At 37.0% G+C, this 16,254-nt stretch overlaps 1 protein-coding gene across 1 annotated transcript in view; it reads right to left on the reverse strand.

Moving 5' to 3' along the window:
* Adss (adenylosuccinate synthetase) overlaps positions 1-15,907 on the reverse strand; it is a 46,988-nt gene extending 31,081 nt beyond the window's left edge. The window contains exon 1 of the mRNA XM_085948263.1: positions 15,703-15,907. Coding sequence (XP_085804389.1) covers positions 15,703-15,822 — 120 coding nt within the window. The 5' untranslated portion in view covers positions 15,823-15,907. The remainder of the gene's footprint in view (positions 1-15,702) is intronic.
* Positions 15,908-16,254: the final 347 nt, after the last annotated feature.

Here is a 16,254-nt window from a genome sequence, read left to right on the forward strand (position 1 = left end):
GTCAGGGCTCGAAATGAACCGGAACGCACCGGAGCGCCGTTCCTATTCGTTAAATCGGTAAAATTTTCGCTCCGTCTCGTGGAATAGATAATTTGACCGTCTGAGCTGGATAGGCCATATAATAGAAAATCTAACACTTATTTTTATGAAAAAAAACACATAAACTTTGATAACTTTACTATGTAAAAATCTTCAGAAAACTGTCGAGCGCTCCGGTTCGTAAATTTTTCCATTTCGAGCGCTGTTTCTAGTGAATATTTTGGTTGTTAAATAAAAAATAACGAATGTATCGTAAGTGTGTGGGGATGGGATCTATGACAGAAAGAGGAATAGAGCGCTGTAGACGATGACCGCCGATAAAAACAAAAAAACATCAACCATTCATTTTCTCAATTCAAAATGAGTAATGATGTTCATAATGAATGAATTACCTGTGACAGGATCTCGTTGTTTAATGTTTATGCAATATCCGTCTTGTCCCTTCCAGAAAATTAGCGGATATTAGAGAGCGTCGTATGAACGGTGTGTGTCAGCGATGAACTCCAGATTATTGTTTCTTCTTCGTCACGATTTCTCGCGTCGATGTGCGGTCGCCAACCATGATTCCAGCAATGTCGTCAACAACAGTCGCATTGAATCGACGTACGTGCTCTCCAGCTGGTGTTTTATCAGGATTGATGACAATAGCGTGATTGTCACTTTGCAATTCGTGCATGTGTGCTTTGAAGAACTTCAATAATTCATTGTGCTCATTCAACAGGGCGTCCAGTTTGCCGACGATGCGCCTGGCATTAGGCAAATTAAGGCTATTGTAGCCGCAACGTGCATCCACATGATTGATGTCCTCACCGCCGCGCCCATGAAGTAGATTTGTAAAAATGTATGTGGTTCGTTTGGCATTGGCAGCAATGAGCCTACTTTGTGGTATACTTGGCCTTTGATTTTGAATGTAGAATAGAATTGTTGACCATTTGCCACAGTATTGTGAACTATTTCTGTTGCTCCGGACGAAGTCATTTGGAAGCATGAATTGAATGTGCGAATGGACTTCAGGAACATGTTTGAATCTGGAACCGTGCCGATGAGCAAGCCGTTCAATGGTTCTGGTGGTATCTCAATTTCTGGTAGTTGCACTTTTCCTGATGCGCAACACATCCCGGCTGACTCATGTTTGAATTTGAGCGCATAACAATGGGGACATTCTTTGTCCATAGCACCAATCAGCACTTTCGGATGAGCGGAATATTCAATATCTGGCTCGTACTCGAATGCGAGACGAAGGAACGAAGCGGATGTAAATGTTCGATGTACTTGTTGGCGTTGTCGGTCATTTGCTCTGCGTGTGTTAACTACAAACCGGCGCGCTTGGCTCCGTTCCAATTGTCGTTGTTAATTTCGTTGAGCTCGTGCCTCTTGTGATTGAGATGCAAGCAATTGCGACATGCTTACACGCACGTTTTTGTTATCTTGTTGGATTTGTTCGTCTGTTCTTTCTGCTCTACTATTTCGCATGTTTGTTGCTTTATTCGTTCGACGGCCCAAATGACCCCCTTGCGTCTTGCTGGCATTGTGCACTGTAATACACGCACATAAAAATAGATAAATTAAAATAAATCGTACAAAATTTTGCACGCACTGCGTTGTGATATGCCGAATGAAATGTCAAAATGACGCGACGCTTCTCTTGAATTCTTCTCGGACGTAGCGCCATCTGTCATTCAACAACATTAATAATTTCATTCTGTTTGAAATACGAACGACGGTTAAATTTGTTCATACAAAAATAATAAAATCGCGATTAAAAATGGGAGGGTGAGAGTAGGAGGGTGAAAATTTGGGGTTATAAGTATTTTTTTATGCCAAATAATAAAAAAAATACAAAAAAAAATTGTCAAAAAAAATAAAAGAAAATTTTTCTGGATAGAGATACCCTAATCACCTATCAGTATGAAATATACTTGTTGACCTATTCTCATACCTAACAAATATACATAAAAAAAATCATAAAAATCGGTCGGGCCATTTAGGAGGAGTTCGACCACAAACATCGTGACACGAGATTTTTATATATATAGAGATTACCTATTGGTATCAATACTGACAATACAATCTTCATCAGTCAGAATACTAGACGAGAAAATAGGTAGGTATATGGTAACGAAATTATGCCAACGTCTTGCTAATCATATATTAAATCTATGCTGATCATATCATAGTATAGATCTGGCGTCCATCAGCGCTCTATAGTCTATATGAACAAATTATTAGCGAGCGATGAGAGAAATCTTCTTCTAGAGCAGTGCTTTTCAAATTGGGACGCGTATACGTAGGGAAGAGCTCTTAAACCTGTGTGCCAAGAGCGTTTGGATAGTAAAATGCAAGTATTTTCCCAAAATTTTGCGATTTGACAAGATGATTATTTATGTCGGATCTCAACAGCCTACCTGCACTCTTCACCACTATCGAGTAGGCGCATGTATAATAATATTAAGTATTAGAATTTTCGATCATACGAATATATTATGAGCATCCATCCACCCACAAGGTGAATGCTGTATTATCAGATTTTTTGCCCGGGTCAACGACGTGAGACGTCCCTACCACATTTCCCATACTAAATAGTATGGGAAATGGAATATTAACCATTCGGTTGCCTACCACTGGTAGCTCAAGTTTTTCAATCGTGCGTGCGCGCACTGCACTGTAGAAAAGCGATTTGAATGTTATGAGGTTTTTTCTGCCTACCACTGGTAGCTCAAGTTTTTCAATCGTGCGTGCGTGCGCGCACTGTAGAAAAGCGATTAGAATTTTATGAGGTTTTTTCTGCCTACCACTGGTAGCTCAAGTTTTTCAATCGTGCGTGCGTGCGCGCACTGTAGAAAAGCGATTTTAATTTTAAGAGGTTTTTTCTGCCTACCACTGGTAGCTCAAGTTTTTCAATCGTGCGTGCGCGCACTGTAGAAAAGCGATTTGAATTTTAAGAGGTTTTTTCTGCCTACCACTGGTAGCTCAAGTTTTTCAATCGTGCGTGCGCGCACTGTAGAAAAGCGATTTGAATTTTAAGAGGTTTTTTCGGTGGACCTAAAGAAATTCTCGCGGACAAGAAAACCGTTCTATACTGATACCACCGCATCTATTCTATACACAAGGCTGCCATCTTTATTATGTATGTATTATAATTGAGCCCTCAAGAAGTCAAATAGGCCAAGTCACAACATGGTGAAACTTTCTTATTGACGGTTTTAGTTTAATGAACTTTTCACGTTTTTTTTTTGTATGGAGCTGTATTCATTTTTTTATATTAAATGGAAGTTTATTACATATAAAATAGAAAAAAAATATTTATGGATAATATTGATTGTAATAAGATAATTAAAGGGGTGAGTTTACTTCACCTTTACTTATTAATGTCACTTGGCTCACTTTAGCCTATGTTAGTCGTGTTCACCTCTACATACTAATAGTACTTGGCTCACTTTTAGATAAGTTAGTCATGTTCACCATTACGTGGGAAACTTGCATGAATGCAAAGAAGTGAACACAGCTAACAAGCATGTTACCAGGGAACTCAGAAATAATGGGAACTGAAATACACAACGGGTAAGGCGATAGCAGGTAACCGACTCGAGTAAGGATGAATCCGGGTTAAATTTACACACGTGTCTAGAATACGTTTAACGTCTAATACTGAAAACTGCTCTCGGTTTATGCATTTACGCTCCTTTAATGTTGGTGTATTACACACACTATTGCACGTGCATAATGCGTGCTTCATTTTGGTAGGACACTCACACATTCAAAAGCCTGCTTCACCGTGCCGCGTATTGAATATAGCCTATTGGTATTCTATTTATTATCTGTTCTGTGCATGTTACCATAGCAACATGCGTGTTAGCCGTGTTCATTTCTATAGGGTAACAACACGTTAACCAGTTGGTTAGAACGGTGAAGTGAGCACAGCCAAGAGAAGTGCTGTTAAAACATAGCACATTTTGACGGTTCAGACGGTTAACTTATTGTAACAATTAACCGCCCCAATACATAAATATGATAGACTACCCTCAATAGCCGCAGATAACAGCCTTGTGTATAGAATAGATGCGCAGGTACTGATACCTACTCTTTCAACGTGACATCCATCATCAGTGAGTTTGCGAAAAGGAAAATCAGCGAGCGGCGGGCGAAACGTTTTTAGACTGAATTTAATATTATCTGGTGAGGGGGGGGGGTCTGTTGATATAGGTGAGAATATAGAATATCGCGATACGGCCTCGTGCCAAATCACGTCGGATAGGCGTCAAATAAAAGATTCTTGAAATAATATGACATTTAGGTACAGGCTGTTCCATTACACATGGAAAGACAGTAAAATTGATGTCAAAAATGAAAAGAACCCTCGCAAACAATCAGTTGCCAACCGTACTATAATTATAGTATTTGTAGTAATTATTTGTAAATAGGTATAGTACGCCCAAAATATAATTTTGAATATCGGAAAAAATATGTAGAAAGTATAAATTGGTGCAAAGTATACGACTTGAATTTTATATGAATATATTATGCATACCTACGATAAAATTATACAATTTCTAATTTACTTACCTACCTATTATCTTCTGACTTTCCTTCTATTCCGGCGGTTTTAATTACGTATTTTGATACAACTGCCTACGATGAACTGCGATATGACAAATTGCACACATACAGATTCCGGACACGAAGCGGAGGTCGGAAGCATGAATAATAAGCACGCGAAAGATTGGGGAGGATTTGTAGTTCCGCAGATCGCCACCAAGCGTCCGCATCAACGATAATACTTTACAGTGGCAAATTTGAACACGCTGTATAGTTTGCCTTCCGGAGACCGTAAATTAGAGACAGTGCGGCGCTTTTTTACGGGTTTTGTAAAAAAATATTTTCGGCCGATACGATTTGGCAAGAGCGCTTGCTGTTCTGCTTATTTGCTAACTCGCGGCGCTCCATTTTTTATTGTCAATTTTTATACACTTAAAAATGTATTTTTGTAGAAGAAAGGTGCTCAAAAACATCAGGGGATGAATTTCAAATTCAGTAAAAAATATTTTACTTAAGTAAATACTTAAGTAATAATTATTTTATATGTGAGTATATTTATAACAAGTCACGTGATTCAAAGTGAATATTATATTTTCTGTCGAATATCGAGTATTGCAGTGGCGAAGGGTGGATGTAGACTGTGGAGCATGGCCCCCACATATTGAAGCGGGCCCCCCTACCTATCGCTAAGGATACAGGCAGTGTGACGCTCCACAGTAGTATTTTCCAAATGGCGTTCACTGTAAAATTAAGGGTACCTTTTAGTGTGTTTTTAATACTTATATCCACTTGAATTATGAAATTATCACGTTCTTCTTCGACCATGTCCGATCCTAATAGGATCATATGGGCCTCCACAGAGTAGAGGTTTGTATTAACAGATTTTGTTTTTACGAGAAATGGATGTCAGCCACTTGCTCAACCTATTAGCGATAGCGCTCACAGAACGCGTCGAGCGGGCGAAGTCGGCGAATGCAGTGTTTATTCATAACCATAATCACACGTCTCTTCCCGCGCATTACCCTTCACCTATGTAATATGCGGCCCAAGCAGCACAAAATAAATATTATTACAGCGCCTCTCATAACAAAGGAATAAAAATATTATATTATTTCGGGGCTTGTAATTAAAATTTACGACGACATTATTCAACCAGCGATAAACTGAACACGCAATAAAATTAAACAATGATTCTCTGTTATTAAATAATTGCTTTTCGCCCGTCCATCGACAACGCCTCGAGCAGCGTAATTTTGGTAGCCGTGTTCAATGAATGGACTCCATTGTATTTTCTTTCATTCGTATCGCCGAGAAGCGGTGATTCGCGAAAAAACGATGATTCATGCGGCGTGCGCGTATAATGCGTCGTGAAATCCAGTGGGCGCTGGCGTATTTGATTACGTTGTATTTTCGTTGATTTACGCGCCACTTGTAGAAATTTTGCGCGAGCGCCGCACTCGCTGCGTCAATGGGCTTTATGCCTTAGGTCCATAGTCCATACCCTGACCCACACAGATATTGAAAAACAATGTGTACTTGCCAGACCCAGAATTCGAACCTGGGACCCACGGCATGATAGTCCAACGCTTATGCCGCGCGTCCACCGTGGGCTTCTTCTTTGTGGGATCCTTTTTTGGTCTCAGTTATCACGTAACGACGCAAAAATTACATCACACAACCACATATTTTAAAATATAACTATTAACAAAGGAAAATAGCTCCACAGGCGATTTTTTTAACTGTGTTAGAGCAAATTTGTGATGTGTGTTTATCTCACGTATTTGGTCGACTCGCCACGCCGGGCCCCCCATCAGCACGGGCCCCCAGGCTAGAGCCCTGTCAGCCCCCCACCCCCCTTGTGGGGGGCATGGCCATGCTGTGGAGATCCTACATAATTAGCGCACACTAAACTTCAGTCAGCAGTCATACCTTATCTGTTTTCACACCATTGATATATTATTTTATAGCAGAGCAGACGTGAGCAAATGCGGCTCTTCGTTGGGTTAAGTGCGGCTCCCAATATATATTGATAAAAATATAGGTAAGTATTTTCTTTCTCCAGTATTATCGCGAGTTTTCCATTCTAAATGTTACTATGGTGTGGGCTCTTTATATATTATGTATATGAAAATCCAGAATGTGGATCTCGTTGAAATCATGTATGCATATAGGTATGTTTGAAGTAAAATATGTAAATAAAAAGCCAGCTGGACGCATGCAGTTCAACAAGGATTTATTTAATAATAATCTATTTGGATATATACTCGCCCATTTTTTAATGTTTTTATTTGGACATTGTGAAAAAAAGGGTCACTGCATTCACCCATATTCAGATGGCGGGTAAAATTATGACGATAAGGAATTCAAATACATATGTATCCATGGGCTGGATGATCCAAATTGGTCTAAAGAAAAATTAATAAAGTGGATTCTATTACGAAATCCACGATAAAACGCATGGCTTTACACTTAATACAAAATACATAGGTATAATAGGAAACAACGAACCAGGGTTAACTATTTAATTACAAACACAAAGCTTGATAGATAATGGGTACATAAAGCTTTGATTAAATGATAATAAGGAAATGGATTAACCATGTTCACTACAGATAGGATGCGGAAATAAAATCATTGGATTACGATACGATAACTAACCATAATAATGTAAATATTATTAAACAATTTTTTGGCTTTAATCTATCTATATGTTACGAAATTTTCGATGCCTAATATTAGAAAATATGTTTTAGGCATAAAGCCCATTGACGCAGCGAGTGCGGCGCTCGCGCAAAATTTCTACAAGTGGCGCGTAAATCATCGAAAATACAACGTAATCAAATACGCCAGCGCCCACTGGATTTGGCGACGCATTATACGCACCCGCCGCATGAATCATCGTTTTTTCGCGAATCACCGCTTCTCGGCGATACGAATGAAAGAAAATACAATGGAGTCCATTCATTGAACACAGCGAGCAAAGTCACGCTCTGGACGGCGTCGTCGATCGACGGGCGAAAAGTCATTATTTAATAACAGAGAACGCATTGTTTAATTTTATTGCATGTCCTTTATTTCGCTGGTTGAATAATGTCGTCGTAAATATTTATTACAAGCCCCGAAATAATATAATATTTTTATTGCTTTGTTATGAGAGACGCTGTAAAAATAATTGTTTTGTGCTGCTTGGGCCGCTTATTACATAGGTGAAGGGTAATGCGCGGCGAGAGACGTGTGATTATGGTTATAAATAAACACTTAATACGCCGACTTCGCCCGCTCGACGCGTTCTGTGGGCACCATCGCTAAGGAGTGTTTTAGAAGTGAGAGTGATTAGGACTAAAAAACAGCGCCCCGACAGTATATTAATTAATTATCGCTGCACAATATTCGGGTAGATTTTAAGCCAGATAGCCTAGCATAGGTTTGACGCAACCATAATTTATGACATTTCGTAAAGCAATTTGTATAGTACAGACGTGGGCAAATGCGGCTTTTCATTGGGTTAAATGCGGCTCCCAATATATCTTGATAAAAAATATAAGTAGGTATTTTCTTTCCTCATTAATCATTATACTTAGATAAGTATTTTAGTACTTAGAGTATTTTCTCGAGTTTCCGAGTTATGGAGATTTAGCTAAAAATGATAAACTTTTTATTATATTTTATTTTTATTGAATAAATTTTGTACTAAGTAATTATTTTTTCTTTCTCATTTTTTATTTTCTTATAATATTACCTCCTGAGTATATTGTATTTTTTTATACTCCAAGCTACTGTAGCAATTGAGATTTTTGTAGTAATGTAATTAAATTTGAATGAGTGTATTAAATACTACGTGAGAACGTGACTATGGTGTGGCTCTTTGTATTACATATATGAAAATCCAGAATCACATGGCTCTCGTTGACTTCATGTATGCCAATCCCTATAGTATCCCCGATGTGCAGCAAATGAAGTCTCGGCTAAATGGCATGGTGCAATTTGCAGCGAACTGTAGCGATTCTTGCTTGATTACATTTGAAATCAAGAATCAACCACACGTGGGTTGTAGCACCGTAGTCTGCGTCGATTTACAGCGCCGTGTGTCTTAGCCTTTAATAGTAAGTACACACGCACGTTCTTGCTTGATGGTTTTACGCTGATTCCAACATGTCTCAACGTGTGTACCATCTGGTTCGATGGTTTTTTGTTCGACATCAAACAAATTGCGCTATCCGAAAAATATTGACGGTCTGTAATTCTTGCGCGATGTAATTTGAGTGAGGGATTGAGGACGCACCGGCAAGGCTAGTGTGGCCTCGCTCTCACTCGTGGTCGAAGTCCTGGCGGTGCGACGGTGGCCCCACAGCGTCTTGTGTCGAGTTGCTCGACTGTGTGGACGCAACGACGAGCATGCTTCCAACTCAACATGTTCGATCGAGCAAAACCGTCGAGCAAGAACGTGCGTGGGTACTAGGCTTTAGGTGCAGGTGAAATGACTACATCTTTTACTCGGAAGGTAGTAATCTACTATCTAGAGCGCAACGAAAAAATCAAACCACATGCCATCAGCTTTTTACAAAGAACAGTCGTTGGTTATTCGCTCAATACCTTTCATACATACCCTGGGACTTGGAGACACACTATTTACTGTACAAATATCACGGTCAGTGGTATTCAAACCGGCGATTATCCAAGTGCTAACATTTGCTATATACCTACACGGCGACCACCTACAGACACCCATTAAGCACGACTTAACAATTAAATTTTGTCATCGGTTGCCTTTCGCTAAATCAGGGATTCTCAACCTTACTATAATGGCGACGCACCACAGAAATGGCGCTAACCATTACGGCATACCAAAATAAGCATCCCAAGATTTAAAAAACAACGGAACTTATAGGTACATGCGTATGACTTTTATTGGTGAAAATTGTGAGTTCACTGATGTTATCGAAATAGATACATACCATTCTATATTGGTATTCTAATCGACGCGTTCTTTAACTATATATTGTTGATAGTACAATAATGTTGACAGGTGATATTGCCACCCAGTATTTTTTCTATTATTTACCATTGCCCTTCGACGTCCTTGGTGACCAGAGACGTCACGTGCAGATTTGCGAATAATTAGTCTGATATTTTGTTAGTAATGTATCCAGACAACACATTTCTTAGATATTGGACTCATGAAAGGATGCTAAAAATACTGTATAAATAATGAGGCGGCATTTTGGCGCTGGCTAGGGGCGGCATTTTGTCTAGGGACGTCACTGTAGGCAATTGATAGGTAATCAATCAGTATCACCAATCATTATCAATAATCATTGCTGAATCAAAATTAAATAATATGTAGATTAATAATCCGATAATCGATGCAAACAATACACTTGAAGAGTGATCATTATTTTGCCGCCTTTTTGGAGACTGTCAAGAGAAAATTTGCATACATAAATATTTATATTATAAATATTATACGTAACTATGTCTCGTTTGGACCACGTATTATAAACATACCACGTAAGCGTGAAGTTCGATAGATTTGACAGAAAATATTACGCAGTTATAAAGTGCGACGCCGAAAGAGAGAAAAAATGTAATTCGTGTGCAGTAGAATAAATTGCAATCTGCGCAATTTCAAGGTTAAGTTGTTCCACTATAGTCAATAATTAATTATTAGTGTATATGTTACGCCAAACGTGCGAAATTGACTATCACATGAAATGGGCAAATTTTTGCCTAATTCATGTAATAGTCAAGCCCGTTGCCTTATTCATGAATTAGGTAAATTTAATTATCTGCTGAGCGCGTGAATTCGCCAAGGTATGGAATTCTTAAACTGTCAACATGACAGTAGAAAAAGTAAATATAATACGGATGGTTTTATTAGTTATACTTGGACATAATATAATATTATTATGTTAGGTTAGGTTTTGTAATTCTGAATTCAACTGAATGTCCATTTTGAGGTTAGCTAACAAGTGTCAACAAACTATCACATCATACTATCACAAACAAACAATCAACCATTGCACGATTGATACCCAAGCACGAATCAAATCGCGAAAATACCTTTTAATAAAATTCTTCCGTTATCATATTATTTTATAGTTCTAGATTTTTTTCAGGCATAGTAAATGGATATGAAGGTCATTGTAGTTATTGATTGATATATTTAATCAATGACATTCAATTTGACACAGTTGGTTAGTTTGATTAGTTGCAAAAAACACCTCCGGAGCGCGACCACCTATTTTGACCAATGCATGAGCATTTGACACATTTGGTTTAGTTGCAAAAAACACCACCGTAGCGCTACTATCTAATTTTCCCAATGCATGAACCAGGCAGAAAAATTACTGCCGAATTCACGCACTTTGCAGATATTTTGCCTAATTCAAGAATAAGGCAACGGGCTTGTATTTTTCATGATTTAGGCAAAATTTTGCCCATTTCATGTAATAGTCAATTTCGCACATTCGGCGTAACATATACACTTCGGCGCATTTTCAGGACTTATTAAGAATTTCCAGGGCGATATATAAATATTGTACATTATTTTGTACAACAACGCAAAACACACCATTGTGCAGATCTCGTGGGTATCAGTAAAGGCATCCGGCAAGGTGATGCATTCGTAATGAACTATATTATTATGTAGGTATATTGTATAGCTAGCTAGTCTTCACTAGTTATTTATCGTACACATTTACTGGAATGCTAAATTCAATATTGCGTGAATATGTTGATAATGATAAAAACATAAATTCTCTAGGCAGGTATTTGGACGCTTGGCTTTTAAACAAATAAGTATGGATGAAAGTGTGCATTGTTTTGTCAAACCGCCCATAACATACCAAATCTATTATGGTTTTTTAGGCAAGATTTAATTGTTGATTTTCAAAAACTAACCAACACCATATTATGTAAATTGTAGCCTTAGTTCAATAAAAACAAATACGAATGACTGACAATTAATTAACTATTTTTTTTATTCAACGAATAATTCGCAAGATTTAAGAATGTAAAATTCTTTTTATTGAACATAATTTTGAAAACACTAAACACAAAAATAGTACTTATCTCAATTTGGAAAGCGCTTCAAAGAGTATTGTAAGGGCAACTAGATAAAAATTGACGCAATTAGATAGGATACCTATAGCATTGTGGTCATGTGCGTGGGCGCGAAACCCGAGAGACGCAGGTTCGATCCTGCTGGGTGTCGTATTTTTTTTTCAAAAAACATTTTTTCTATTGGTTATATTTTCAAGTTTCAAGTGTTTTTAAAATTATTTATATAGTAATGTTCATTTATTTGTACAACTGATCCGCGTAAATTCCATGCAAATAGTGTATCCATTACACAATAAATAATTATAAAACAGTTCAAAGTAAAGCGTAAATATTAAAAACAAGTACGTGTTTTATAATCGAGTTTAATCCAAACAGTTTACGATTGCTAGGAATTTTGAAGACAATATCATCATTATGTAACCCGAGTTTGCTGGCGCAGAATCAAGACGTTTTATTCTCAAGCAAATCCATTCAAGCGATAAAACAACAAAGCGAGGTGTGTGCGATTGATTGTGAGGCCGTTTTTTTTTAATGTTAAAACTTTTTATCGGAAAATTTTAAAAAAAAAACACCAATAGCTGTTTATCGACAATCGTCGTTATCTTTATATCTCGACGCAAAATCGAGGGGGGCCTTGTCCTCGGTGATCAACTGACTATGCTCGTGGCATCTTTATGAATATAAATAATAAAATACCTAGTAATATTCTTCAAGGTTCGATACATGACTACAATTCATCAACAAATTGAGCGACCAAAAGTGTTGAAGAAGCTCTTTTTGCATAGTGACGAATACCTAGTATTATACTCAATTCAGAGACTGAGGCAGGGGCGGCTCTGCCTTAAGGCTATACTTCAGTGCTTTGGAATGGTTTATTAACTAAAAAGATCGTGACAAGGCGAAGCGCGGATTGACGTGCCCGCACCTCGACTCCCAGTCTCCGATTGGCGACGGCGACGAGCGCGAAATTTTGTCCCACCTACTGTTGAAAATTATTTGCAGTTTCACTTATGTATGCTCTTAAGGGTTTGTAGGGACCATCCCCACATACATATCAAGTCAAAAATACACGTATGATATTTTTGTTATTGCAAATAATATTCATTACGCGATTAAATTAAATACTTAATTTATTCAATACATCTCAACCCGGCGCTATTTTATAGAGATTTTTTATTTTTAAGAAAACAATCAAATAACATAATTTAAATACGCACCATTGCGCGATGACACATTACGAAAGCTAGTAAGGGTCAATTTCTAGATTACCGTGATCAATCTGTCCGACCCCGTTGCCGCGGTACAAATCTCGTTCAACACAGGACTCGAATGCATTATCGTTAGAATACGCATACTGGGGAAGGATTAAAATAACCCCGGCGTAAGTTATTTATTACATTGTCGAATTAATTTAATATTTCAAAATAGTGATATTTATTCTGAAAAGGGTATATAACATATAAGATTAATCTCAATCACCATTAATAAAGATCATATTAATATATTAATATTAACCAAATTTAAAATGTATGTTTATATTATATAATTTAACTTATTTTTGTCTATAATTATTCCACATTTCTCATATTATGTAATCTCGTTATATCTATGCTCTTCTTACTTTCTCACATTTTATTCTTGTTAGGCTTAACTATATTATAATTTACACATGGAAACGTTGTTGGTTGCAATATAATTTCACTATTCTTTTTTAAACATATTTTTGTATTCAAAATGTAACTGTTTGTAACCGAAATATTCCTATAATAAATTGTATTTTCTCCGTTCCTGGGGGGGGGGTGTGTGCGCGCCTGTCGTGACTCTATTAAAAACTACTTTCTATCTGTGCCTTTTGCCGTCCACGTGTCTTGTTTTTGTAAATAAATAGTGATACTATGGCCCCCATAGGGGGGGGCGCTGACCGGACTCTAGCCTTGGGGTCCGAGCTCAGGGGGAGGCCCGGCCTGGCGGGTTGCCCAGATAAGTGATATAAACACACATCTGATACGTCACACATTTGCTCTAACATTATAAAAAGTATTAATAGGGAAGTAATAATATTATTAAATAAAAAAAAATAAAAAAACTAACCAACAACTTCCATTATCTTTATCCTGTGTTGACATTGCTATGTACCTGTTCATCAATAGTAATAGAGAGGCAGTGGCGAAGGGTGACATTTGGAAAGAGGTAGGCTATGGAGTAACCACACTAGTCAGATATATTTACGGGAAATAAAAAGATAACCCAATATACTACTGAGAACTGTTGAAGAATAGGTACACTAAATCGATGAAATTTCAAAACATCAATTAGTTTGATATAATTAGTTTATAAATAAGTAATTAAGTAGTTTGAATTATGTATTTTCCTTAACATTTATAAACGTAACATACGCTCAAAATATATTACCTATCATCTTTGAAAATATCCGTTGTTGTGTATAATAGGTATGTTCATAACAATTTATAATTTAACCTGTAAAACTAGACATTTTAAAATACTTCTATATTTAAAACACTGTCTATAAAATATTTAAAATTATGCCATTAAATCATACATCATTTTGGATATTTAATAGATAGAATAATATTGTTTACTACTATTGTTTGGTTGTGGCAGGGTTTAATGAATTATAAAAAAACTAACCAACAACATATTGTATAATATGTTTTCTTGGTTCAACGAAAACAAATAAGTATGAATGAAAAAGTGCAATATATAAACATATTAGGTATATTCTATTAAAATGTCAGTGGTAGCAATCGGCGATTGCCAGCTGTTCTGCTAGGCCTATCAGTCTGAAGTGGTAGCAGACGATATTGTGAAGGCCAGACTTCAGATTTCCCAATTTTTTATTGGCAGTGACGACTTGCAAATCGTAAAACTGACAAATCAGCGAAATTTCAAACTATCTAAGGAGAATGAAAATCCATCCCGAAGGGAAAACTATGGCGCCGTCTATGTATTACTTCTTAATCTACTTAATAATAACACAATTATATTAATATCCAACACCGCCAAGCCGTCTGCAAGACCTAGCGAAACAGACTGGCGACCGCCAGCTGGCTCTGCTAGTCATAATATTATTACATCCCGTAAGTATGCCGAAAAATACCTACCTATGCACTATGTCCTCCATGGCCTACATACCTACTTCATAAATTATTCTACTCTCCCCTTTCCATATACCTATTTAGTAAAATTTAATCCCGACGCCCGAACATCATTTTTTGTATAATTGCCAGTAGGTATTTTTTTTAAGATTTTCAATGATAATTTCTCGACAAAATAATTGGAAACTCGAAATTTCTGAAAGAAAATTGACTTTTATAATTTTATTATTTGTGTACATACTATATTGAAAACATCCTGTACGAGTGTTTTTCAAATGGCACTCTGCCAATTTTACGAAACATAGTTGTAACATGTAAATTATTTACAATGTTTACGAACGCGAAAGATTATATAATTTGAAAATTTGCAAAGAAACATAATTACCGTAAGTAGTTTTCGTTCTGAGACAGCCATTCGAAAAATCTAAATTTATATTATTTTATTGTAAGAAATAAACTGAGTTACGTACACATTAAACTTCACATGTGTAATGTATATAACATACTATCATTTAAACGCAATAAAATACGAATGAATCGAGACGTTTGTATATATAATAAAGACTTCATTCAGCTGTCAGTTTAATGTAGGTATTCAATATTACAGTTTAAATATTAAAAGCAAAACAGTTGTCTTATCTTGTTGACAATTGAATGCGGTTCCATAAACAATGACTCGGAATACTGTTTTTTACTTGAAATAAAAATTGATGGTTATTTTTTCCCTCCAAATACAAATTCACAGATAACCAAAAAATCATAGTAGAAATTGAAGTTAATTATGAATTACCGCAACACTATTGTTTACTTATGAATTACAACATTTTTAATATTATGACTACCGATGTGACCCAAATGTAATTCAATGCTATGCATATCGTGAAATTATGGAAAATAAAGATGCAGATCACATGCTTTTGCAGTTGGAATAGTCATGGCCATGACTTACTTGGCATCGGCACACGATATCTGCCTTCATTGCGAGCATGTCAACGAGTTTTCCTTTTCCTTCGTCGCCCCATTGCGCCCCCAACACAACTGTCACTTTATTCAAAGAATTTGTCCCCATCGTTTTTCGCGCCGGGAAGCAATTGCCTCTACCAAATTTTGACAGATACCGACAACGTGCTAACAACCATAACCATAGACTAACTGAATCATAGACTAAGCTAAATTTTCATTCAACCAAAAACAGTTGCCAGAATACCCCATTTTGCATGGTAACAAGTATACCATATTATAACCAGTGCTGCCATCTTTTCAAAGTGGAATTATTGAAATTGAAAAAAAAATTGAATTATTCGCTATTGACTCTGAAGTCCCTTGAGATGTTGATCGTATTTTTTGCCTTGTGTTCTTCTGTGCTGGCCCCTTTTTACCCTCTTTTCTTGTCGATTATTCACCTCTCTGGAAGCTACGCTGAAACCCAAAAACAATATTTGGCGGCCCCGTCTTTCGTTGAGTTGGGACTCAACGATGAGTTACGCCCCTACGATCGTTC

The sequence above is a fragment of the Rhyacophila brunnea genome, unplaced genomic scaffold, assembly GCF_057557595.1.
Source record: "Rhyacophila brunnea isolate RB1 unplaced genomic scaffold, BYU_Rbru_1.0 scaffold_20, whole genome shotgun sequence".
Classification (NCBI taxonomy): domain Eukaryota; kingdom Metazoa; phylum Arthropoda; class Insecta; order Trichoptera; family Rhyacophilidae; genus Rhyacophila; species Rhyacophila brunnea.